This window comes from Histoplasma capsulatum, assembly GCF_000150115.1.
Source record: "Histoplasma capsulatum G186AR genomic scaffold supercont2.16, whole genome shotgun sequence".
Lineage (NCBI taxonomy): Eukaryota > Fungi > Ascomycota > Eurotiomycetes > Onygenales > Ajellomycetaceae > Histoplasma > Histoplasma capsulatum.
Window position 1 is genome coordinate 209251 of NW_025544816.1, and position 24922 is coordinate 234172.

Below are 24922 nucleotides of genomic sequence, written 5' to 3' on the forward strand. Positions count from 1 at the left end.
TGCCTATGTGCTGTCAAAGTATAAGATGCATATCGGAGGTTTTGAGAGCTATCTACAAATAGTAGGCGAACGATGACAGCAGATTTCAAAGCGAAAATGCTGGAGACATCTACGTGTCTTCATAGCTATCACAAAAATTTTAAGTATCTTACATGTCCAGGAACGAAGGAAAAGTAGAGGCTGTAGCCCAGTGTTAGTCTTACTGCAGACCGTCTTAAGAGGGTATAATTATAAGTGTTCACATTCATCGGGTTCGTGGGACAAGTTCATTAGCAGCTTCATTGTTGTAGATCAGCAACTCTGGTCTAAGTTAGGTACTCTGGTAATTCAAACGGCATGACCTGTTTTAAGAGCAGGGGACCGATACGCCTATCTAGACAGATGGGCATAGATATAGTAATTATTTATTCGGCTTGCTGTTGGCCACATCAAGTATACTCCCCTTTCCCTCCAATACCTTTCTGCGACACTCACCAGCAATGAAGGGAAGACATATTCTTGTTTCATAGTGAACTACAGAGTTCAAATGGGAGATGAACATCTGGGAGGTCCCAGCTGGAAGGATCCGCATCAGCATACAAACATAGTACAATTTTGGACTACTCCGAAACTCCCCCCAAGAGAATGAAACAGAAAGTGTGAAGCGCACATGCAGGCCATCTGTAAGGTACGGGCACTCCTCAGGCCGGAATCGAATAACTTGGACACAGCCCACTCGGACGAAAATTCTCAGTAGGCGGTTCGGTCCTCATGAAGAGCGTGGAGGAAATTAAGGTACCGTTCCTATCAATTGATATCCCGGATTTCAAGGTGCATGCAAGACTCACGGAGGGGCCGCGTGTTTCAAGAAATCGCATCATACGTAGTAAGTGCGTGCGTGTGTATGCGAGCGTTCTCCGGAGAGACAGTTGTATGCATAACAACTACAACTACGTAGTTGTGTACGTACATATGCCCAGCACGGTGTCATTGAATATTGACACCGCAGCAATTATCCACGACGGCATGGAGTTGAAGCCTGAGGCTTGAACACCTCAGGGACGGCATGGTAGGATTAGCTAGTGGGGTAATACCCCAACGCCTCACTTTTGCCAGGTGAGAGTAAATGTATGTGTTTTGGTAAAGCCAGTTAGTCGACGCAGGAAAACGGGCAGCCGTACCATGCTAGTTGTTTGCCTTCTCCTGGTGGATGTTGTTGTTCGACGTGAGGCTGTGGAGTTGCTCCTGAGGGCGCTAAACCCAAACAGGGGCCGGATGACTAAGCTGCGGCTACGCTTCTATTTGCCTCCTTTCCCGAACACTCCTCAACAACATCCCACCACATCCAACCAATCCTGCAACAAACCTGGCAATTTCTGCCCTTCCAGCATATCCAACCAGTCTCACGGCGCCACGACTGCTTGGTGCCACACTTCAGGCTGCTGGTGCTGTCAGCACTGAGCTCTGGGGGATACCCAGCTTGGGGCTGGTGACAGGACCACCACCCGCTACTTCAGGAACCGGCCACGCTCTTCCTCTCAGGCGCCTCCGACCCTCAACAGTAAATGATGTTTCATTCTGCTCCAAAGTACCTGAAACAATCTGCGAGAATGAGACCTGACCCCTTGCATTTCCAATGTCGTCATTCTACACACTTTTTTTTTTCCGGAAGAGGAGCCAATTGGCCAGGGTTTCTATCCACTCAAAACGGTCCAGAGTATACACCTACTCTATGGCGGGAGAACGGTCAAGACAGCCATTGCGTGTGGGCCGCCTAACAATCCAGCCTGATATTGGTGGAAAAGGCTTCTAGATACCTACCAGGTTCCTCTTGGCACTAATTCGAACATTTTTCGGCCCGTTCCGAGCACCCGATCGCTTTTTTTTAACCAAAACCCGGATCTTCGCTTTTGTTAATATCCGGGGAAAAAAGAAAAAAATGAGGCGAGTGGACAGGGCTGTCACTTCAATGTGGGACAAAAAATAGCAAAGAGAACATTGACACTCTCCTGCTGCCCTCTTTGCTCCCATATTCCCTACTTGGAATGGTGTGCTACGCTTACCTAGTTATTATTATTGTTATTATTATTATTATTATTTTCTTTGTGGATAATAATGCTGCGCAGTATGAGCTGCAGGAATGTATGTTCTGGCACCCACTTTGGCGACCCAACTGGGCATTCGTCAGGTAAGATGGTCTTGACCGCCGCTTGGGCTGGTGGCCTTTTACCATTGGGCATTACAGAAAGCTTTCTCTCTCCTCTTGCTTATTTTCTTTTCTTTCTCAAATCAAAATCTCTGCTTCCTACGTCAATGGATACGTTAAAAAGTCCAATCCAAGGGGCAGTGTTTCGAATATCTTCCACGTGGAGGTTGTTTTGAAGCACCGAGTCCAAGTGGCAGTCAATGTACTTGTCCTGCGTCATCGTTTCTTGCTTTGTCTTCTCAGACCAGTCCCCCGCGAGAACTTTTCGGTGTGCACGGTTCAGATTGCTCGCATCACTTTTTCTCGCTATAGTACCAGGTTCAAAATTTGACCCCCCAATGATTGGTGGTTTGGTCCCAGCACGATCATCAGGGTCCTGGTCTCCATCCCAATGTCACGTGTTGAGCAATACGAGGCATAGGTTTGAGCCCTACCTGGAACCGTGATGTATGCTCCGTGGCAGGCATACTTGCAGCATCGGAAAAGATATATATACATCCACTGGGGTTGTCATCTCATCCCTTGTGTTCAAGTTAGTTTCAACAACAACTTAATTCTATATCATATACACATACACACGCATTCTCCAACCTCGTTTTTCCCTCCCCCCTTACTCACCTACCTCCCACAAAGCCAAACAACCACCTCCTATCCATAAACAAAGTCATTGCTTAGAATCTGGCATTCTTCTCAAAGCTACAACAGCTGCCATGGCTCATACACGCAAATACCAACAGCCCCATAGCAATTCCGTGAGTCGCGAGTTGCCTGTAACAGACTACCAAAACCCATATCTGACCCAAGCCGTAACCGCCCAGTATCACACGCCTCATACACAATACCCAATTTCTACCTCTATCGCACCGGCCATGACCTACTCCTCGTCAACGGATAGCAACAGTTCCACGAGGACGGCATCAAGCATGATCTCTACGAGCAGCGGGCACCAACAACACCCGGCATATTACAGCATCCATCACCCCACGACATCGGCAGGTTTCACAGACCCAATGTATCAACAACAACGGCAAGCTTCCGTTAGCTCAACAGCTAGCCCAGAGTATGTAATGGTCACTGAAGAGCCCGCGACAACACCGTCAAAGTCATCAAGAGGTGCAGGGCTAGAAAGGTATGCTCGACGTCCCTCCCCTGGATCTTATTAAAATGGAGCAAATACACATAAAACACAACTCTACATACGTACCGCCTCGAAATACAGTGAACGGCAACACTGACAAGTTATCTCCTTCGCACTACAGGTCCGGCAGCAGATACGTCTGCATGTACCCGCGCTGCGAGAGCAGTTTCAGCCGCTCCGCGGATCTCAGCCGCCACTACCCCACCGTCCACTTCCCGGACTCTGTCAGACTCAACTGCCCAAAGCCCAAATGCTCGCGAAAAGGTGAGCAGGGCTTCACGCGCCAGGACCATCTCAACGAGCACCTGCGCCAGTACCACAAGGAGCCCGTCGCCAAGCGGAGATCTTCCAAGTCTTCCGCGCAGCAACCAGAAACACATCGCTAGATGGCCTCCTCTGCCCGCCTCTTCTTTTTCTTTTCCTTTCCAATACTCGATCTATACGGATGGCCACGAATATCCATCCCACCATATTCCCGCTAATACGCGCTAATATTACCTTTTTCCACGCCCCTTTCCAACACTATATTATATATATTTCTCCACCACTTTGCCTAGTATCGAGCTGGTTCTCGAAGACCTACAAATGATGGGGAAAAGGGCAGTTGGTGGTTAAATAAGACGGCAACGCTCAATTCTCTTTTCTGAAGGATGATACTTTAGTCCTTGTCACTTTCAGCTGCGCTGGTTTGCGTCTTCCCCCAGGCCCCCTCTTGTTTTGCGCGTTTCATTCTCTTCTCGTCATCTTTATTCTTGCCTATTATTATTGCCGTACTTAATCTTGGCCTTTTTCTATCCATTTCTATCTATTTTCCTTTGATCTTTACAGATTTCCTTCCCCCATGCTTTACACAGCGAGCATCAGATTGGAAACGGTGTTTATCTACCTCTTGGAGAGGAAAGGTTCTATTATCCATTTCTACGCAGCATTTTACTTCTATATATATACATACTGTGTGTACAGAATGCGCCATTTTTGTTTTGTCATCTTTGTTTTTTAATGTATGATATAGTCTTGATTATTCAGTGTTTATGTATATTTTTATTTCAATTTTTCTTTTTCATTTTTCATTTTTTCCTTTCACGTTTCCGCGTTTCTAGCATCAATTTCTTCCCTTCTACGCTCGTTTCTCTCTCTCTCTCTCTCTTTTTTTTTTTGTAATTTTACGTTACCTTTGCGTACACTTTTGCTGTCTACTGTTTTGGATATTTTTGTTTGCATCACTCTTCGGTTTACTGGACCTGCTTCTGCTATTTTGCCTGTTATCTTTTATTTTACCTATATATATCTTCCAATACAGAATCTTACAGAAGCTTTCTAGAAAATCGAGACAACTGTTCCAGTGCTCCTTGTAAACCCGCTGCATGTGCATTGGCAGCTTAGGTGTGATCAGGCCCGAGAGTCAATGTTGAGGGCATTCTCATCTGCTTAGTGTGGAAATGTTTACTCTTCATACGGAGTACATTGATGTGAGATGTTAAATAAGTGTGACGAGAGGATTTAATGGCTGTTGTCTAGCTATATGCGCAACGACTGTTGCATGATTCAAGAGTGAAAGGATGGGGATTGCCTACTGTTTACATTTTATACGGCAACATGTACGAATATTATATAACGGTGAGCGGGTGAGCAGAGTATTAACCCCTTGAAATGGGGTTGAAATAGCCATCACTCTCTCTCCTTTTTATAAAAAAAGTTATCACACCCAAAAAAATGCAGCCAAACTTGGGTAGGGTGTAAAGTAAACAAGTCCTGACAAAAAGAGAAAAAGGAAAAACAGAACAAAAGAACAAAACAAAGGGTACCGGTAGAATTCAACCCCTTTTCCTTTCCCCTCCCCCTTCGATCACATGCATATAGAATGCATAATAACATCCATGGATAACTTCCCGAAACCACTCCCCTCTTCCCCTCTCCCCAAAAAAAGAGAAAAACCAAGGATACCCCCCTCACTAGCCACACCCTCACTTAACCTCCCAAAACCCCCCAAAACACTCTCCCAGCACCCTTCCCTTCTCATCAAAAACCACACCCTCCCCCTTCAGCAGCCCCGTCTTCTCCGTGGCATAATCGCCCCCATTGCCCCACTTGCCCTTGTAGCCGCCCACGGTGCGATCCGACGCCAGGACGCGGTGGCACGGCACGGCGGGCGCAAAGGGGTTTGTGCGCATGGCGTTGCCGATGGCGCGCGGAGACGAGGAGAGGTGCGCGGCCAGGGCGGCGTAGGTGGTCCAGCGGCCGCGGGGAACGGAGAGGAGGGTGCGGTAGACTTTGCGTTGGTGGGGGGTTAGGGAGGGGTAGGTTGAGAGGGTCTTGAGGGTTTGGGTGAGGGTGGGGTCGGGGTGAGAGGGGCGGAGAGGGGCGGTGGTGCTTTTCTTTATGTTGGAAGGGGTTTTTGAAGGGAGGGTGAGCTTGGTTTGGGTAAGGGTTGATTTAGGGGTTCTTTTGGGGTTTGTGCTAGGCGTTGTCGAATATCTTGCGTTGGAGGCGCGAGAGGCGCGCTTTCTGCTGGAGATCGTGGAGGTGCTGGAGATGCTGGAGCGCATGGAGGCTGTCATCTTGATTGCGCTTTGTGATTTGAGCGCAATAGAGATAGTGTTTGGGATGTTGTTTCTTTGTCGTTTAATAAATGCTGTCAAGGTAATCCCCCGTCCTCATGCATACGGTTATCATAAACATATAACCCAGTGTTGATATAAGTAAGCTCCTTCGGGCTCAACTGCCCATAGCTCGAGAAGCAGTGCTGATGCTTTCAAAAGGGCCTGATGAAACGTATTAGCGTAAACCGTTTGAAAAGGGCGCGCTTCAATTAGCACTGGTACTATACTCTTCGTATATAATCCTGACGTCTCTTCCCTTGAGAAAATATCTCGTCGGCCTTCTCTCTGCCTCTCGTGGGATAATTGACGCGATCTATATATCCCCATGGATGACTCAGATATTACGAGGCAGGGCCTACAGCCAATCACAGACAGTGTGCATCTGTGTTTCTGCACCCAATATAGCCAATCAGAGTGCTGTCGGCGTATAAGTTTCTCCGTCCCGAGAGTCCAACCCCTGATGCGTGCTTCAGGCAAGTATCCAAGATGCAACGACACACGAACAAGTGTGCGTGAAAGGGGTGAAAGGAGTGCCATGTCCGAACCCCCTATCTTCACCATGGAGGGAGTCTAGACATATGAGCCCAACCCATCTCTTCGGGGCATTCCTTCGAAGCTGCTATCACCATCAAACTCACCATCAAACTCTGTGGGCAACTTGGTTTCGGGCCCATCTTATGTTCTGTCGCAGGCGCTGGTTTCTGTTACGGCTTTCTGTAGCCATTCCTCCCCCGTACTGGCATTTTCGAGCATTGCGTAACTCTATTGGGTGAGCACCCACCTACGAAACCTTGGCCTCGCGACCTTGCACTGCTTTCAAGAAGATGACGAGTTCATTGAGAGGGCTCTTGATCCCATTTCGATCTCGAATCTCGAAGTTCTTTGGGATACCTTCTCAAGTGGCATCGCTGGAGCGTGCCAAACCTTCCACGGTGACAGAGGAGCCAGATTATTACCGAATTGGCGGATTTCATCCTATCTCCCTAGGCGACACCTTCCATCATGGCCAATACACCATCCTGCGTAAGCTGGGATACGGCCAATATTCCACAGTTTGGCTAGCCAGAGATTCCGGACATGAGAAATATGTAGCGCTCAAGGTGCTAAGGGCTGACTGTTATGGTGGCCCGCATGACATCTTTGAGAGAGAGATCCTCTCACGAATATCCGAAATTTCTAACCAAAGTTCCCACCCGGGCTGCAACTACGTGTCTCATCTTCTTGAGCAATTCAAGCATACAGGACCCAATGGAGAGCATGTTTGCCTTGTATTTGATGTGCTCGGACATCACCTGGGCTTCCAAGCTGCAAGGTACGAAGATGGGAAATTACCTGTACAGGCTGTGAAAGGAATCACACGGCAGCTTCTTCTGGGGCTCGACTTTCTTCACAGGGAGTGTGGTATCATTCATACTGGTATGGCATATTATATTATTATCGATTTTCCAGATGTTCATTCTGATGCTGACATCTCTCCTGTGCTGTTAATGGTTGGATAGATCTGAAGCCAACAAATATTCTTCTAGAGCTGGATAATTCAAGCAGCACTGTGTCCCAGTATTTGTCAGAAGTTCCCGTACGGGTTGACTCTCAATGTGGTGCGCCTCTTCGAGAGGTTATTTCCACACCGCTCATCTCGGAAACACAAAATTTCCATATTAGGATAATCGATTTCGGCGTCGGTAAGTAGGCTATTTCTGTCGCCTTGATACATGTACAGTACATTGAAACTTACTATTATGATTATAGCATCGTGGAAGGAAAAGCATCTGTCAGATTTAATCCAGTCACCTGCCCTGAGGGCTCCGGAGGTAACAATAGGCGCCCCCTGGGATTCTGGTGTGGATATATGGAGTCTTGGATGTCTTGTAAGAGCCCCCCTGTTTGACGAAAACTTTGCATCGCAGTTACATTCTGACTATAAACTGGAACAGGTTATGGAGTTTGTGCAAGGAATAGTGCTTTTCTCTGGGGAAGCGTCGTCAGGGGGTATATGGACAGCTGAAGACGACCATCTCGCAAGAATGATTGAGATCCTTGGTCAATTCCCATCCCACTTCATAGCAAAAGGCCATCGCGCAGCACACTTTTTCGATAAGCAAGGTAAGGCAATCCTACCAGTATCTGGTTTCGTATTTTATCACCACCATTTTAATATGTCTTAACTCTAGGAAACTTTATCCGCATTCCTAACATGGAGGCCACCAGCCTTGAACGCTTGGTAAACGGCAAAACAAAGCCATTCCTAAAACCCATTGATATGCCCGATGCCGAGGTCCCGGTTTTTATTGATTTTCTTAAAGGCATGCTTGCAATTGATCCAGCATGTCGAAAGTCCGCGGCTGAGCTGCTGGAACATGACTGGATTCGTTTGTAGAATTTAGCAAAATAAGGCTGTGAATGAATTGCAAAAGGGCAGGCGGCCAAGGGGAACAGCGAAGGAGGAGGAGGAGCCGGAGGATGAGGCGGTGGTGGTTGTGGCTGTGGAAAGGGGTAAAGGATTAATTTTACTCAGGTCTCAGTTGAAAGGCTGGTTTGGGCTTAAAAACATCTCTGTAAAACAGTTTCATAATTCTTTATCAAAACCAAAATTAAAGAGTTCAGTTTCAAAGTGACAAGGGGTTTGAATACACATAGCAAGAGGATTGTGTATTAGGCTAAATTTCAAACATAATCAAAGAAGAAGAAAAAGGCATTCTTCTGACCTTAAGTGCCGGAACGCCTACATTACTGTACACATATCACTGCGTCTTGGAATGGACACATAGCGCAATCCCACCCAGCACCATAAACATGCCCAGCCACGTTGCTTCATCCCAGCACAAAAGGGAGTTAGCGAGTCGGAAAAGACTATTGGAAAAAGCGGTTGGGGAGATGGGGTGGGTGGGATTCCTGATCAGAAACTCACATTTCGATATCACCTTCCCCTCAGCACACCACTCCCCCAGCACGGTAAAGAGGAACGCCATCGAATTTGTGATGGGGACGCTGAGGCTAAGTTCTGCGAATATCGAAGTGGAAGAAAAGAAGGAAAATGAAAGATCAGCCAGAGCAGGAGTGGTCTAAGTATACGAGCCGATATCGCCAAGGGCCATCAAAGGCGATGTATGTAGATATACAGTGGTTTTTCTACAGGAAGTAGAAAGACCCTCAAAAATAGTTTCCGGCGAGAATATACATACATACATACATACATACATACATATATATCATATAAACAACAATAACTCGTACATACCATGCTTCCCAACCAGCAGAAAAAACCACACACTCCCCGTGAGATTCAGCAGCAATGGCACGGTATAGCCAGGAGTCCGCAGGAGATTTGCAGCCGTCCTCGACAGGGAGAGAAGCTTCTGCATTGCCCATGAGCTCGGGCTAGAGCTGGAGGCGGCATCCTGTTCTTTCTGCGTCTGCGCTTTCTGCTCGTTGCGAGCGTTAAAGTCGACCGCTGCGCGCCGGATGAAGGGGGTTGTAAAGCCCCAGGCGACGCCGACTAGGAGGAAGCTGAGCACATAATTGAAGATGCTTGGGGGCGTTTCCGCGGCGGGAGTGTCGCTGGAATTCATTGTGTATGTTGCCGTTGAAAATACTAGTAACTAATTTGAGATGTTGGACTTTGGTAGTTTAGTTATCAGGGCTTCCTGATCCGGGTTAGTGCAAGAAATGCTTCATAGCTGACTATTATATATACATATTTTCGAATGACCATCTTGCATATCAATCCTACTAACATAGTACTTTTCAATCTTCGCTTATTACGTGGAATTACCTTCGTTCAAGAGACAACAGTGTCGCTTCAATAGCCAATATTAAAGGATCATCCAACAGCGTCTATCATTTTTGATATCTTTTCTCCATCAGTCTCATACTAACAGAACCAAGAAGAACCGAGGACCGCATGTGCCAGACGCATTACCGCAGCGATGCGTTTTGCCTGGCTTCGCCGGTCCAAAGGGTGACGGGGAGACCACCGCTCAGACAAGGCTCACGGCAGAAGGCTATATACTTTAGAAAGGTTACCTTGCGCAAGGCGAAACTTTGGAGGTACTTAACGTAGTGAGGTACGCACTATACAATTCAGCGGGGGAAAAGAACGACATTGAGTGCTTCGTGCCAATCGACCTTATCGTCCTCTGTTCGCGGCTGGGCCGTGCGAACAAGACACGGTATGCTCACCCTAACAATGCCTGATAAACTTGACGATGCCTTCAAGCTTATCCTTTGTTACCTAGTGAGGTAGTAAAATGTTCTGCGGTATACGATCGCTTGATGGTTGTGATTGAAGGGTAGCTCTTTGTTGCCCCAGCTCTCAAGTATCACTGAGATTAGCTCAATATGCAAAAAGGCCCTTGGAATCTCAGAGCCTGTCATATAGCACAGCTTCACTCTTCTATCCGTAAGGTAAGAACTTTGCATGCTTATCTCTATACCTATAATTATACTTGAATGATGAGGAGGAGTGAAAAGCTAGTTAAGTGCAGTAGACAAGATACATTTGGTCCAGTTTGCCAACTCGAACATCTTCTTCCTAAAATGTAAAATTAGCAAAGTCAGTGCATGCGAATTAATGACAGGAGGGAAATGGTAATCCACATACCATAAGCACTTTGTACGATTCCACTATTTCTTGCTCCTCAGCAATGAACGTCTTCTGCCTCTCCGTCATCAGGTGTATATCATAAGTCTGTGCCCGGTCAAAATCAATCCAAACAACCCGGTCAGGGTTGGGGTCATCCTTGACGATAAGCATATTCCGAGGCTTTACATCATGGTGTAAAACCCCCGCTTTGTGTATTTCACGTAGCCCCTCAATAAAATTGTCCATGCGAGCCTCTGTGTAGTTGTGCAGATGAAGCATTTCAAGATTGGGGATGTACTCTAGGAATAGGGCACTGGGTGGGTATTCGTCTTCCAGGAACATGTTCAGATGAGGTTGACATGCCCTTGGATCAAACTTGTCCATGGTCCCTAGAAATCGAGGAATGATCCCTTTGTCGCAGAGGCCCCAGGCCTTCAGGCGACGGTAAGCTGTTGATTCAAGGACATGGATATCTAGCTCACGATCAGTGGGCTCGTAGTAGCGTCTTGGACCTCGTCCTGCATGCTGTCGAATTCACAATTAATCGACCGAATAGTTAATTTTGAGGATGACGATGACGATGATGATATTTGCTCACCACTTTCATGACACATTGTTGTCCTCGAACCGTCACAAGGAATATTTCAGAGTAGTCGGATGCAAAAAGCTTCTCTCTAAAAACAATCTCGGCTGGGCTGACCCCGTCTAATTCCGTCGCTGTTTCTTCCATCTCTTGCACTAAAGTGCTCACCAGCGATATGAGGGAGAGCAGTTGAACGGGCTTGAGGTTACAAATCTTTGGCTGGAAAATCTTGTCAGTGGGTTTCTTTCAAACATTCAATCACGGGCAGGGGTTCAAAGTTGGAGTTGTGAAATATTTTTGAGGTCTGCCCAACTCATACTAAGTACACTCTGTAACCATATTTCTTCTAGGTACGTTTTCCTGTATCTCTCAGAGTCTTACTTTAGAGCTAATTATCCAACCTAATCTTTCAGGAATTTTGAAGCTCGTTCAATAGTGCTGTAATACACATCTATTTTGGCATATGGATACACTCTCTCGCACTCATACTTAGCATTCTATATATATGTAGAATGAAGAGAGACATGAGACATGAGTATCGTTAAGGATATTAACATTAAAGGAGCACCTTCATTCCACATTCCACACATCATACAACAGCATATTTCGTCCAAACATATTTCATACATGCATACATACATCATGAATAGAGATACAGGAACGGAAAAAAAAACTAAAACTAAAAATAAAAAACGAGACAAAATCAGGGAAAATCAACAATAGAAAAAAGTAATATCCGAAAACGAAATGAGTAAAAACCTGGAAAAAGAGGCGAGGTATACATATATATCTGCGTGTTGGGGATATCGTCACAAACAAAAGAACAAAGGGGAGATAATAGACGCTCACGGTTGATTCTATGATTAACATATCGTCGTTGTAGATCTATCACATTCCGTAAAAGAAGAAGGCGGGAGAGGGGAGGGAGGGGGGAATAACCGCACAACGACAGAAAAAGGAAACGGAAACAGAAACCAAACCGCACCAAAACTCAGGCGAGGGGTGGGGTTAATCGTCAAGTAAAATCGGCGGAACAAAAGCACTAGGTTTAACTAATGCGACGATGTGGCATTGGCGCGAGGGGTGTAGTATTGATTTTTTGGGTCAAATTTCATTAATTTTTCGTTTCGCTCAGAATAAACATAAATTAAAGAAATATGGAACCCGTGGTTCTGATGGCAGTCGTTGCGTGGCTGGTTTATCGTGGTGATGTCTTAAGCGGAAGACAGGAGGTAGAGATGTGGAAGAAAGGGGGAAAGAGGAGATTATAGGGAGGATGACCTGAGGGTGTTGGCGTGGGTGTATGTAGTTTCCGCTTTCTCGCTTGCGAAATAAAGGCATAATAAAGACCTAAAAAGGAGAAGAGAGAAGGTACTGCCTTCTCACACACCACGGAACTATAATTTGTCCAGAAAAGGAAGAGACCGCGCTGTTAGCATATGTGGACTCCCAACGTGAGAAAATGGAGAGGATAGGAGAATAACGCGCAACAAGAGAGTAAAGGGGGAAAAGTAGGGAAGGAAAAGAAAAGACTAAAACTCACCAGCCTCGTAATCAAAAACCACATTGCCCCAACGAACCTAAACAGTGACAATCCGGCAACACTCCACAGCACCACAGCCATATATATCGTACTCCGTTGTTCCCCGGAGGTATTGTCCGGATTAATCCTCTCCAACCCTACTGCGCTCAGCACAACTGCCGCAAGCGCAAAGTTACAAAAGATCCACACAAGAACCACCGCGGACCGGAAACCGCGGTAATAGTCCTCCTGCTTTTCCTCGTCAGAGAATGCACGTACTTCCTTGGGCGGCTTTGAGGCGAATTTGGCTAGCTCGGCTTCATACTGGGCGTTTAAGTCGCCATCGTCTTGTGGGATGGCAACGTCGACTTTCCCTGAGGGTTTTAGGTTAGCGGAAGGGAGCTTCTCGGCTTTGTCATCGCCCTTGGTGCCCCAGGTTATGTCGTGGGTGTTGCAGAAGGCGTAGATGTTTAGGACATTGATGTATGTTGGGGTGAGGAGGATGTATTGAAGGAACTAGTATAGTTAGTGATTTTCATTTTGGGAGTAGAGGAAACGATGGGTTTTCTTACGCAGGTTAACATATGCCAAGGATCAAAGAAAAGTAGCGACGCAACAATCCACAGCACATACGTCGACATGAGTGACACAATCATAGAGAAGAACTGGTGGTTACTAAAAATTGATGACAAGCTAAATTTGCCATCCATCGTCTCGGCCTGGATCGATTTCACGGTTATGAAAATGGCGGCAAATGTGAGATATATCATGATCCCAATCCAGAAATAGACCATGGTCATGTAGAACTTGTTCGAACCCTGGGGCCGATTTCCCATAGCCAGTATAAAGGATGTCAAGAGCGTTGCGAGGTAGAGCCATTCGAATACCACTCCGAGGATGCGCCCGGCGTTTCCTAGCAGACTTGCGGCACCGAGGGACTTGGTGAGGATGTGGAAGACTAGGAAGAAATTACCCTAAGGAAGGGGTCAACAGGTGCTTGACTATCGATAAATCACCCCTATAGAAGGAGGAAGAAAAAAAACCTACAATAGCAAACCAAGCAAATAACATATTAATCGTTTGATAAATGAATTCAATCATGAACATGAATTTCCGTGTAGCGCTATGGTTACTCCGGAAGACCTGATAGAAATGTGCAATGGAATAGACAGCTGCGAAAAAGCTTCCGTTCAACCAACGACGGCGTTGGAGAATAAACTCGGCCATTCGGTCAGGGACATCGGTCTCGCCGGTGGATGATTTGACGTATTGTAGGATCCATTGGCAGTTGCGTTTGGCGACGAGTTCGAAACATAGGATCCGATCTTCTGCCAGGTACATATTCGCCGTGAAGATGCCAGCGTTTGCGCCGTGCATCTTCTCGCCAGCAAAATATTTCTCCAGGGGCCCTTGGCCATTTTTGTCATTCTGCAACGCCACATATCGATAGGCGGAAAACGCGCCGGGAAGCACGGAGATAAACCCAAAAGAGGATTCCAGTGGCTTGTCAAGAATGTTGCTCATTTTGTACTCGAAATTTTGCGCAGCTATCAGGGGGTTGATCAGCTTCTTTCCATGGGATAACATGGCTTTGATCTCCCCACAGGCGCCCCCACACATGGGTTGCAAGTCGAAAGCGCGCCACAGGTGGTAGATAGAGTCCCTTCCTGGTTTGGTTCCAGCATCGAGAAGCACACAGATATTGGGATCAAGAACGCGACCAAAGGCCTGGAAGAACCATCGATGGGAGTTGATCTTCTTTTGATTCTTCTCCTTTAAGCAGAAAATCATCTGAACAGGGACTCCAGACCGCGGCTTCAGATGGACTTGGTTGCCTTTCAGTTCCATGCCTATCTGCGTTGTATACTCGTATATGTGTGCAGTAACATCTTTGCCATTGACTTGTTGCTTGGCGATCCCATCTTGATAAACGCCTAACCCAGCCAAGACAGCCCTAGTTCGCGGGTTGATTTTGGCACGTCCGTCGCTGACAACGCAGACAACGATTTTTTTCCACGCCTCCTTCCCCCAAGTTTTACTGTTGGTTCGCGAGCACATGTACTCGATGTTTTTAAATACGCCAATCATAGTCCTTGCGAAGAGGAAGTCATCTTCGTTGTACATAGTCACCACAATGAACAGTTCCGTGTGTCTGGGTTTTGTGAATAGCCTCTGACGAAGTGTGAAACGCTCATTGTAAAAGTCGGCTGGGTCACAAGTCGCTGCAGAGTAGCGCATATGGGTGAATTCATCGCGCTCGGGTGGTGCTGCATGGTTTACCTGGCTCAGCAGCTTCGGTGGGATGGGGCAATCCAAGACCAAATTGCCGTTGAACAACTGGACTTCTTTCACCGTCTTCCATCTTCTAATGGGTGCGGGGCTGGGAGTAGGGGCAATGGCAGCCTCCTCAAATGCCGTCAACCCAGAATTTGGGCCGTATGAATCATGTCGTTGTTGCAAAATGGGCACCTCGTCGTCCTGATAAGGCTGTGGAGTCTGCGAGGGAATGTGGCTCCCTTCATAGTCGGATGGCGAGGCAGTGGGCTGGTATGGCTGGGTGTAGTATGCGTCATGATGAGCTTCGGGTGAGATTGAATATTCTGTGCGCATAAAAGGAGAATGTCGATACGGGTGGGCAATTTCGTAGGCTTCGTTATGGCCGTAGGAGTTGTCTATATTCTCTACCGAGTACTGTATAAGTGGCAAACCAGTCAGCATGTGCCCTGAATCAACGGTTCCTGGAAGCACAAATATATCCATAAGCGTGTGGGTGGTTTACAGTTGGTTGGTCAGCCAGTCGGTCTGCTGAAGGCATTTCCAGGTGTCCATATGGTCTGGATGGAGTGTCCTCCAACTGGTAGCCATGAAACGGCCTGCCCGGCGACGGGATGCGATTGGGGTCCGGCCGATTTGGATTCATTCCGAGATCATGAGGATCATCGTCCTGCGAAGGGTCTTAGAATAGAGCGATTGTCAGCTTCGGGTACTCCCCGCCTGGTGCTTTCCACTGGCAAAAGATAGTACTTGGCTAAGGGCAACAGATGATGATAGATGATGCAGGGTAAAAGTGAACGAGGGGCAAGAAAGTCATGCAGTAACAGCATGGAACGAGAGACGCTCAATCAAACGAATGAAGCGCTGAGGGAGACAGCAGCGAGTGGATGGGGGATAGTTGAGGGAGTCGACATCACCCTACGGTGACGTCGTGAGATTTTGAACTCGGACCGGATGGTTGCGCGGCTCTGCTGGTGACGTTGGACGGCGAGGAACCACCGAACCAGGGGTTGATTGCGAAGCTTATCCCCCCCACCACCAACAATAACAACAACAATCACAGCCATGGCAACAATGACAACCACAGGAGACAGCAACGCTGGAGAGGGATATGGACTGACCGAGTCGGTTGTACGACATCCTGCTCTTCTGCTTCTCTTCACCCTCCCTCTACTCTATCCCTGATCTCTGGCGACAAGGCAGCTAGCTTTCTGGATTCTCTTGTTCGGGGTTGGCACTTTGGAGCGGGTACTGGGGGTCGAACGGGGGGAACCTTAGCTTGACGAGACAAGGTTTCGTGTGCTGGGCTTCGTCGGTTAGGTAGTTATTGAGCGGAGAATTATCGATGAGACAAAGATGGATTACTTCCGAAAAGAATAGCTACTGATTTCAATTCCAACAACAGGACATATCAGACACTCGGAGCATTCAAAAAATAAAAATTAAAAAAAAGATTGACGCAAGCAGTTGGCACGGCTGGCTATTTAGCGCGATGCAGGCCAAGCTGCCAAAGCGAGGGTTGTCGCAACGACGCCGGATGATGGGCAGACTCCAGTCAACCAAGTGAACCAACCGAGAGCACCAGCTAACAAAGACTCGAACAGACGGTTAGCTGCAGGGATGGTCTGCTTCAGGCTAAAAATAACAGCTCCTGTTCAGCGCAGGAGTGTTGGACCAGTCAGGATTGGGCGTAGTGGATACTCGGCCTTGCATGCGGAAAATATTTACAGATCCGTAGTCTCTCTGAAATCCTCTGAAAACTATGAATTTATTACTCCGTATATGGCTGGCATTGCGCTCCATCCCTGAAGGTAAGAGTCACCGGATTCCATTCCCATATAAATTTCCAGCGCTTAGAAGTCGTCAGCCATCGTGGCTCGGGGATTGGCTAGCTTGGCAGTATGGTCATGCCGCGCCACACCACAGACGGCCAAGAGGGACTACGAGGGACTACGCCGTGGACTGCGTTTCAACTTTCAAAGGATATGGCGGATGCACTGCCATCCTTGAAAGAAAACCCCCCAGGATTCCAACTTCTCCTCACTATCCGTATGGATGTACGCATGGCTCTAACGCATCGTCCGAACCGCACATGGACAAAAACAAAAGTGGAGCGTCCACTCTGAAGCCTGTCGAGGAAACTCAAGACGATGAGGAATCCGATGGCGACTCACGGCGCATTTCAAGATATCGAAAGTGTCGGGGCTTGTGGGCGTTGGATGGTCGGCATTCGCTTCATGTAAGCTGTTTGGTACCTTCTTCTTCTTTTTTTTTTTTTTAAATCTCCCCTCATATTTGATTCTCAGGCCTGGGATGTGATGGTATTGCTACGAGGTTTGAATTTCTATATGTATTCGACGAGGAAGATTCTCAGCCACTCACCATGTTCAAGACGTGAGTTATGGCTGCAGATGTTGATTCCTATTAGATAGAGGGCAGAATGGAGAGCATTGAATTTAGCAGTGTCTGTGCTATGCTGAAAAATGTCATATCCCATCCCCTTCCTAAACATGCGCCCTGATATTCTAGATCGCAAACCGTGCAGTGTGAAGGGTTAGGTGATGCATCCCAAGGAGTGAGCGGGCAACACGCATGTTGCCCACCGTCGTGATGTCAATGGTGGCCTAACGGGCGGGAGATGGTGAGTGTGCTTTGTGTTTCGCCCAAGTTACTCAAATTACAAGAACAGGGCAAGAAGGAAATGGGAACAGGCGGAAGAGAGAAAGAAGAACCAAAGAAATGCGGACCGCACAGCTATCCTTTTATATCATTTTCACTGCCGCAAAGGATAATCATTGCTATTATCCTTATCAGAGACTTGGAGAGGAGTGATGCTCGATCCCTCGATAGACAAGGCCAGCGGCTGCGAATGTGTCTGGGGAGAGAGGAGCAATGGACAAGGCGATGGATTCCTACAACTAAGCGCAAAGTCACCACATTGAGAAGAGGGCTGCCAGGGAAGTGGCTAAAGACAGTCATAGTGATTACCAAGCTATATGGAAAAGCCGGGACTAGTATTCACAGCCAAGGTCGTGCTCCATGATACAGACGCCAGGGTGCTCCGCCATAGTAAGCCTTGACAGGAACTGGCCGAATAACTCAAGCATCCAGCTGCCAAACCCCCAGTGTCCAGTGGCTTGAATTTGATCAGAGGAGGATGTGGTGCAGCCATTTGATAGGCAGATGATTTCTGAGGTCAATTCCTCCATCGTTGATGGAGGAGTTGATATTTCGCGGCAAGGTAACCGCTCTGCGCCTCTATACATCTATGTATGTACATATGGACACGAACAAGACGAAATGCGTCCGGCTTTCGAAGTAGAATAACGATCGACTTGATTTACCGGCTAGTGCTCTGATCTCTTTCGCAACTCAGAGGACTCTTGCTTTATATACACTCTATTCTAAATCTATTTATCATATAAATCATGAAACACTACGACAATCCTTAGATAATAATTAGCAGCTGAATGAATTCTTGAGTACTCAGCAAGTGGTGCCTTTGCTGGATATCACCAGTTTGCTGTGTTGTTTGACAGTACTCATTGATAAGATAACGGCGGCGCGGGGATGAATTTCCCCGCGGCTACCAGCATCTGTTCTCCTCACCGTGATCAACAATCATACACCGCAACCCAACCTCACATAACTACCGCTTTTACTGTACACAAGGGAACCTCGTAGTGCTCCATACCTCAGGAAATCAGACATCCCATAGTCAGCCAACTCCGAAATGGCCGCGACAAACCCCACCACGGCTAACCCGGCGGAGCCAAAGCCCATCTCAGTGCTCTTCGTCTGTCTTGGAAACATCTGTACGCCCCCGCCATCCGGCCAAAAGTCTCCCCGCTACTTCCCACAACACAACCAGCTAACATTAACACCCATTCCGGGCCCCGTTTACCAGGCCGCTCCCCCATGGCCGAAGCCATCTTCCGCCACCAGATAACAACCGCCGCTGCGCCCCCCGAGCTAGCATTCTCCACAATCGACTCCGCCGGCACCGGCGCATACCACACCAATTCCCCGCCAGATCCACGCACCATGTCCACCCTCCGCAACCACGGTATCACCACCTACACCCACGCCGCGCGCAAGATCAAGAAGCAGGATTTCTTCGCCTTCGACTACATACTCGCGATGGACAGCGAGAATCTGGAGAACTTAGCGTACGAGCGACGGCGGGCTGTTCGGGGAGACAAAAAGAATGGCCAAGACGATGCGGAGGCGGAGGCGGAAGGGGCAGGCGCGAAGATTGCGGAGGTCAGGCTCATTGGCGATTTCTCGTCTGATGGGAGCGTGACGGCGAAGCCTGGCGAGGGGGAGGTGGTGGGGGATCCGTATTATGGAGGCAAGGAAGGGTTTGAGGTGATTTATGCCCGGCTTGTCAGGCTTTGCCAGGGGTTTTTGAAGTTTCTTGCTAGAGAGGCGGAGAAGGGCGCGGGGGCTTGATTGATTGATTGATTGATTGATTGATTGATTGATTGATGTGGACGAGGTGTCTTTGATTGTTGGTTTTGCTGCGGGGAAGGATGTCATCTTGGGCTCGCCATTGGGCTTGATGACCGGATGGGGGATTGCTTAGACATCTGCTTAATTAGCTGCCATTGGGATACGGCATAGCTAGCTATCTATGATTTGGTCCTGTGGCGGGATATGGAGCTTTATATTTGGCGTTGCCCTTTGCGTGAGTGATTATGTTTTCCCTATATTTTCTCCATTGTACTTGTTGCGGCTTTTACATACTTAAACACTTTAACAACCTTCTAGATAGAGAGATAGAGCTTTAGCTTACACTCTTTTGTATGGCATATGTTTATACATCTCAGCGCAATGGCCAGGGATACAGTGTCACTTCAACCTTTGTTGACGATCATAGGTGGGAAGTGATCGCACAGAGGGTATCATTAGATAACGTGGCTTGATGAGAGACTGGTAGTAACAAAGCTCGGCTCTTGCGATCTATTTATACAACGGATGGAATGGTAAATGATGAATATATAGAATACATACATGGAACCGAACAGACGGGAAGCGTGTACGAAAGAGTTTTTGGTTGCAATACGCCACTGGATCGAAGGGATACCGTTAGGATATGTGATATAGGAGAGGAGAAAATATGTCGCAAGGAGAATGTGAGCGCTGTGTCGTGCAGAATGTTAAATAATAGATCGAGAGGAAGACGAAGTACAAGGGTCGAACTGAGGGCGTCTCCATTTGCTCGGCGAAGGCTGGTTGATTTGCAAGCAGCAGAGGGGACCCTGTGAGCGAGGACGCTTTACACCTTGATTTGTAGAGACTTGCTGGAAGGTAAGTTGGACCCAGATGCATAGCCTGCAATTTGCTGGTCAAGACAAATTTCCGCGAACAACCACGAATTCGGGAAATTGTAATGGGTTCTGTGGATACGACAGCAGCAGCACAAATGCACAAGCCGCTAGGGTACGCGTGATGGCAATGAATACGGATATGAATACATATCCAAACCGGCACGTCATATCATATCATACCCGCTGGCTGATCTGGATTGCGGCCCTGCACCCTAACCGGATAACATTGACCAGCGGATCATATGGCCTGGCCTCCTTCGCATCATTTTCCACGGCATGATCCAAATGCTCCAGCTCTTCATCCCGAATCCGCTTCAGCGTCCGCACCAGCGCTGCCAGCTCCTCATCTGGCTCCTCCCCGCGCTCCCGCGCATCCTCAAACCAGCCCAAAATCTCCCGCACCTGGTCGTTATAATGCGTGCCGATTTCCGTCTCGACCGCCTCTGTGCATGCCATCGCCGCTTCCCGGCCCATCCTCCCCGTCGACCATCCGAGGGCTGTCGCGGCTATTTCCCAGATGGGATACATTGCTGTGGGACGCACGCGGTGCTTGGCGACGAGGTTGTTGAAGGTTGTGAAATGCCCAGCTTCCTGGTCGTACATGTGTTTCATCAGGGGGCGGAGATTTGGATTGGAGCGGGTGACTAGGGGTGTCTGAGCAGCATATATGAGGGTTGCGGCAAGTTCGCCAGCTTGGTTTACTCTGAGAGCGCTGTCAAGGTAGTCCCGCTGTGCTTGGGTGAGGACCATTCGCTTTTTGGGCGGGTTGTCATCGCCGCCGCTTGCTATGGTTTGAGTGGGATTGCTAGTGCTTGAATGCACATTCCGAGACGTAGCTGGCGTCGGGTAAATGTTGCGGCGGGCTTGTTGGTGTGGGTGTTGGTGTTGGATTTGGATTCGCCAGCCCTGGACGACATACGGAGTGCGAACAGATCGTCTACAGACAGACAATGACATCCTGAGCGCAGGAACAGAGTCCATTGCAGGTTTGTGGGCGCATAACATACGGGATGCCACCGTAGATATAGCGAAGCACTGCCTGAGTGCCAATTGCCTCTCTAACACCACGTACTATATATACTCTGTAATCTGTATACAAACTTGAAGTTGAGGCTCTGCGAAAGGCAGTTTGAAGTGTGGCACTAACCGTATCGAGAAGGCGTTTAGTCAGCAGTTACATCCGCCGTTGAAACGTCATGAAAGAGCGACAGCGAGACTCGACGCCGCGAGAAGATTTTGACTGCTGGGACTTGTTTCCGGGTTCACACATCTACGACCATTTGCCTTGGCCGCATGAACCGGATCTACGCGTTGTATTATTGCCCTTGAATCTCTCAACCCCGTTTTCCTACCCCACCGGCTGTTTGGCTGGTGGTGACTGGGTTAACTGCCATTCACCATCGCAGACGGGATTGACACTCCCCTTTGTCCAGAGGCACATTATTTCTAGCTGTCCGTGTCTCTATACAATCATATACACATTGTATTCTGTGTCTCCCAGGAATCAATCCCGTACCGCGATCTCCAGAGACGACTTCTTTCCACGCGCTGATCGCCGCTTCTCTGGCCCATCCCGCTTCAGCTGAAGTTCGCAGCTGCCTTCGAATATGTCGGATATTGACGCGGAAATCCTGGCGCTGGCCGACGGGGATGATTCCTCCGACGAGGAAGCTGCCGCCGCTCAGCCAAAGCGTGGCTCGTCCGGCGAAGCAGGCGGAGGTGACTCTGGGGAAGAGAGTGGTGAGGTGTCAGGCAGGAGGAGTGGGAAGTCCTCTGCACGCACAAAGAGGACAAGAGATGCCGGCGATAAGGATGATGATGGTGCAGACCTGTATGCATTATTTGCTTATATTGAACTGCCTATTCACTGGTCATTATCTATCTTGTCTTGCATCGCTATCTCTACCTTCTCATTGTGTTCCTCTCTCCGACAATCATAGACCCAGCAAAGATGCTAACTTCAGCAAATGCAATTAGCTCATCCTCTTCCTCACGATCTCGCACGTCTCTACGGTCTGCCTCGATGTCTGAATCCGATTCCGACGACGTTTCCCCGCCTCCTGGTGACCAGGGTCCCATTTTTCCTTATGAAAAACTGTTCTATTCCGCCAAGGACAAGGCCGAGGTGATGGCCCTGCCAGAGATACAACGCGAGGAACTCCTATCCGAAAGAGCACAGCAAGTTGACCGCCATAACCAAGATCTCGCTCTCCGACGTCTCCTCGCCTCTCGTGAACGAGAGGAGGCTCGTGCCGCTGAGAAGAAGAAACGCAAAGCCGGAGCTACAGACCTAGAAGAGAGCCAGCGCAAGAGTTCGCGACAGAAGACTACCTTGGGAGGTCGCAAGGTTGGAGAAACCTCTGATGCCATCGAAGCGTACAAGCGCCAGCGTGAGCAGAAGGGTAAACGAGACGAGCAGCGTCGAAGGGATGCGAGCTCGAGAAAGAAAGATAGAGCTAACGGCTCGACTGACGGAGAGCTCTCGGACCGGGATGCAAATGGCGAAAGCGATGTTGAATGGGATGAGGGACCGCGTCGTCGATCGCCCTCTGTGCCCCGGGACGATCCTCCAGCTGAACTGCGGGATATTCAGCGTGCTCGCGTTGGTCGCAGTAACTTTGCGCAGGTTTGCTTCTATCCGGGTTTCGACAGTGCTATTTCCAACTGTTACGTTCGTGTTGTTATCGGAGTAAATAAGGAATCACAACAGAATGAGTACCGACTCTGCTCGATAAAAAGTGCGTTTTTCTGCCCCTGTGTCCATGTGTTTTCACTCCATGCTAATCCTGGTTCTTTCTTTTACTAGAATTCACTGAGGGTAAACCTTATGCCATGGAAGCGCCTAATGGAAGAAGTTTCATCACCACTCAATATGCCGTTCTTGCCCATGGCAAGGCGGAGAAGGAATTCCCTTTCATCGCGTGTTCGGATTCTCCAATCACTGAGGTATAGATCCTGTTTGAACAATATTTTAACTATGCAAATGCATCCTAATTCCATATATATATCTAAATAGGCCGAATTCAACCGTTACCGGCAAACCATGGCTGTGGAAGACTGCAAGATGGCCACCAAGTCCATGGTTGCCAACAAGGTCGCGGATATCAACCGGCTCATCAACCACCAATTCACAAAGGAGGAGCTGGAAGAAAAACTTCGTCGCCAGGGAACCAATGATAACAAGATGAAAATATTTGAACGTATTCAGCTCGAGAAGCGGCGTCAAGAAGCGATTGCAACTGGTGATGAAGCCGCCATTGCCCAGTGTGATGCTGAACTGCAGCGTTTTACGGGGCCTAAGTTAGCCTTCGGTACAACTCTTGTTAAACCCCGCTCGACGGAGAAGACGCAGCAGGAACGCCTGCAAGAACTAAACCGACGCAACCAGAAACTCAATGCCGAAAATGTCCGGCGTGCGCAGCTTGAGGAGCGGCGGCGTGAACGACTTGCTGCGGCTGCTGTTGCGCGTGGTGAAGCTGTTGCCAACCGTTTCGCGCGTGTGAAGACGAAGGCGAGAACCCACTATGACGTTCATGGGAACCGGCTTCTGCCGAAGGGCGCAGAGGACGGAGGAGGGAGCGATATGAGTCGCCCTGTTACTCCCATCACCGGCGCAAACACGCCTAATGGCAATAAAATAAGCACGCCTACACGGAATGGAAGGAGCGTGACTCCTTCTAGTACGAAAGGTGTGGGTGATTCGACGAAAGTAGCGCGCAAAGGGGGCGTCCCTGTTATCCGCCATCGGCCTACAGATGATGAAAACATCGCAGCGTTGGATTTTGAAATTGATATCGAGATTTAAACGGCTGCTCTATCATGGCCCAGGTAGTCTACTCACCTGGTTTGTGTGCGGCGGTTCCTGGAGCCACAGTCCCTCGTACGCCAAGTTCTGTTTTTCCACCTCTGTTACGCTACCTTCCTTACATCGACAAACACATGTCTAAACAAAAGAAGCCCGTTAGTACATGGCGTTCCAGGTTTACTTGTTGTTTTCATTTTTTTCTTATCCTATCCTCTTTTTTTTTTTTCATCATCGTCGTATTTTTTGTTCTTCGATCGGGTTTATAGTTTTCATGCGGATACATAGGATTTTTGCCGGTATATGCTTCCTTTCTTTTTCCCTCCCCCCAATCCCCCTTCCCACTTTTCCTGCTTTTTCTCATTCTCATTTCCTTTTCTTCCTTCTTTCTTTTACGGCGCCTGGTCCTTTTCAATTTCTTACTTTCCTATCCTTCACTTTCCCTCTTTCCTCGGCCTCAATTTACGTATGCTTCTATCTACTCTGTATTTCTGCTCGCTTCTTCCTTTACTCTCGTCCCCTGCAAGCTTTGTTGATAGCCTTTTTCGGCTCGCTCCTGATGTCTTTGGTTTAGTAATCCTCATCTCCATTTCGCAGTTTTTTTTTACTCGATGATGTTTTGCTTTGTTCCTCCGCGACCCATGCTTTTCGCCTCAAAACTTTGCTGTGGTGTGTTGCTTTTGAGCTTGGTTTCGCGACTAGGGGACGTGAGATGGACTTCTGAGTGTCCATATGCGAGACTGATAAAAGCGGAATGGAATTCCAATTGGAAAATATTACCCCGGAAGGAAAATAAGTATAAAAATGGAAGGGTGAGGAATGAAATGGGAAAAGGGCGAATGGTTCGGAAGACACGGGCCAATGCGGTGTCTGCTTGCGAATTTGTATTTCTTGTATTTTCTTCAA

General features: G+C 48.2%; 11 protein-coding genes across 11 annotated transcripts; 5 read left to right on the forward strand and 6 right to left on the reverse strand.

The window, feature by feature from the left end:
• Positions 1-1164: 1164 nt before the first annotated feature.
• Positions 1165-2219, reverse strand: HCBG_08526 (uncharacterized protein; the record flags this gene model as incomplete). Its single annotated transcript, XM_045435575.1, has 5 exons — positions 1165-1233; positions 1346-1465; positions 1801-1886; positions 1983-2032; positions 2140-2219. The coding sequence occupies 5 exons, from the start codon at positions 2217-2219 to the stop codon at positions 1165-1167; spliced, it is 405 nt and encodes a 134-aa protein (XP_045283675.1).
• Positions 2220-2895: 676 nt separating this feature from the next.
• HCBG_08527 (uncharacterized protein) lies at positions 2896-3709 on the forward strand (the record flags this gene model as incomplete). The annotated part of the gene is made up of 2 exons (XM_045435576.1): positions 2896-3314; positions 3445-3709. 2 exons carry the CDS (start codon positions 2896-2898, stop codon positions 3707-3709), a joined length of 684 nt encoding a protein of 227 aa, XP_045283676.1.
• A 1578-nt stretch (positions 3710-5287) lies between these two features.
• HCBG_08528 (6-O-methylguanine DNA methyltransferase) lies at positions 5288-5881 on the reverse strand (the record flags this gene model as incomplete). Its single annotated transcript, XM_045435577.1, has 1 exon — positions 5288-5881. One exon carries the CDS (start codon positions 5879-5881, stop codon positions 5288-5290), a length of 594 nt encoding a protein of 197 aa, XP_045283677.1.
• Positions 5882-6747: 866 nt separating this feature from the next.
• Positions 6748-8300, forward strand: HCBG_08529 (serine kinase; the record flags this gene model as incomplete). The annotated part of the gene is made up of 4 exons (XM_045435578.1): positions 6748-7339; positions 7673-7791; positions 7858-8026; positions 8095-8300. The coding sequence occupies 4 exons, from the start codon at positions 6748-6750 to the stop codon at positions 8298-8300; spliced, it is 1086 nt and encodes a 361-aa protein (XP_045283678.1).
• Positions 8301-8664: 364 nt separating this feature from the next.
• Positions 8665-9492, reverse strand: HCBG_08530 (uncharacterized protein; the record flags this gene model as incomplete). Its single annotated transcript, XM_045435579.1, has 2 exons — positions 8665-8924; positions 9162-9492. The coding sequence occupies 2 exons, from the start codon at positions 9490-9492 to the stop codon at positions 8665-8667; spliced, it is 591 nt and encodes a 196-aa protein (XP_045283679.1).
• Positions 9493-10397: 905 nt separating this feature from the next.
• Positions 10398-11732, reverse strand: HCBG_08531 (uncharacterized protein; the record flags this gene model as incomplete). Its single annotated transcript, XM_045435580.1, has 4 exons — positions 10398-10454; positions 10524-11030; positions 11104-11307; positions 11724-11732. The coding sequence occupies 4 exons, from the start codon at positions 11730-11732 to the stop codon at positions 10398-10400; spliced, it is 777 nt and encodes a 258-aa protein (XP_045283680.1).
• Positions 11733-12286: 554 nt separating this feature from the next.
• On the reverse strand, positions 12287-15951 carry HCBG_08532 (chitin synthase; the record flags this gene model as incomplete). The annotated part of the gene is made up of 5 exons (XM_045435581.1): positions 12287-12517; positions 12632-13126; positions 13183-13584; positions 13658-15301; positions 15802-15951. The coding sequence occupies 5 exons, from the start codon at positions 15949-15951 to the stop codon at positions 12287-12289; spliced, it is 2922 nt and encodes a 973-aa protein (XP_045283681.1).
• Positions 15952-16785: 834 nt separating this feature from the next.
• On the forward strand, positions 16786-17927 carry HCBG_08533 (uncharacterized protein; the record flags this gene model as incomplete). The annotated part of the gene is made up of 4 exons (XM_045435582.1): positions 16786-16933; positions 17191-17278; positions 17414-17459; positions 17574-17927. The coding sequence occupies 4 exons, from the start codon at positions 16786-16788 to the stop codon at positions 17925-17927; spliced, it is 636 nt and encodes a 211-aa protein (XP_045283682.1).
• Positions 17928-18554: 627 nt separating this feature from the next.
• HCBG_08534 (phosphotyrosine protein phosphatase) lies at positions 18555-19406 on the forward strand (the record flags this gene model as incomplete). The annotated part of the gene is made up of 2 exons (XM_045435583.1): positions 18555-18699; positions 18792-19406. The coding sequence occupies 2 exons, from the start codon at positions 18618-18620 to the stop codon at positions 19334-19336; spliced, it is 627 nt and encodes a 208-aa protein (XP_045283683.1).
• A 982-nt stretch (positions 19407-20388) lies between these two features.
• HCBG_08535 (uncharacterized protein) lies at positions 20389-21195 on the reverse strand (the record flags this gene model as incomplete). Its single annotated transcript, XM_045435584.1, has 1 exon — positions 20389-21195. The coding sequence occupies one exon, from the start codon at positions 21193-21195 to the stop codon at positions 20389-20391; it is 807 nt and encodes a 268-aa protein (XP_045283684.1).
• Positions 21196-21821: 626 nt separating this feature from the next.
• HCBG_08536 (uncharacterized protein) lies at positions 21822-24019 on the forward strand (the record flags this gene model as incomplete). The annotated part of the gene is made up of 4 exons (XM_045435585.1): positions 21822-22045; positions 22192-22952; positions 23021-23160; positions 23231-24019. The coding sequence occupies 4 exons, from the start codon at positions 21822-21824 to the stop codon at positions 24017-24019; spliced, it is 1914 nt and encodes a 637-aa protein (XP_045283685.1).
• Between the last annotated feature and the right edge of the window lie 903 nt (positions 24020-24922).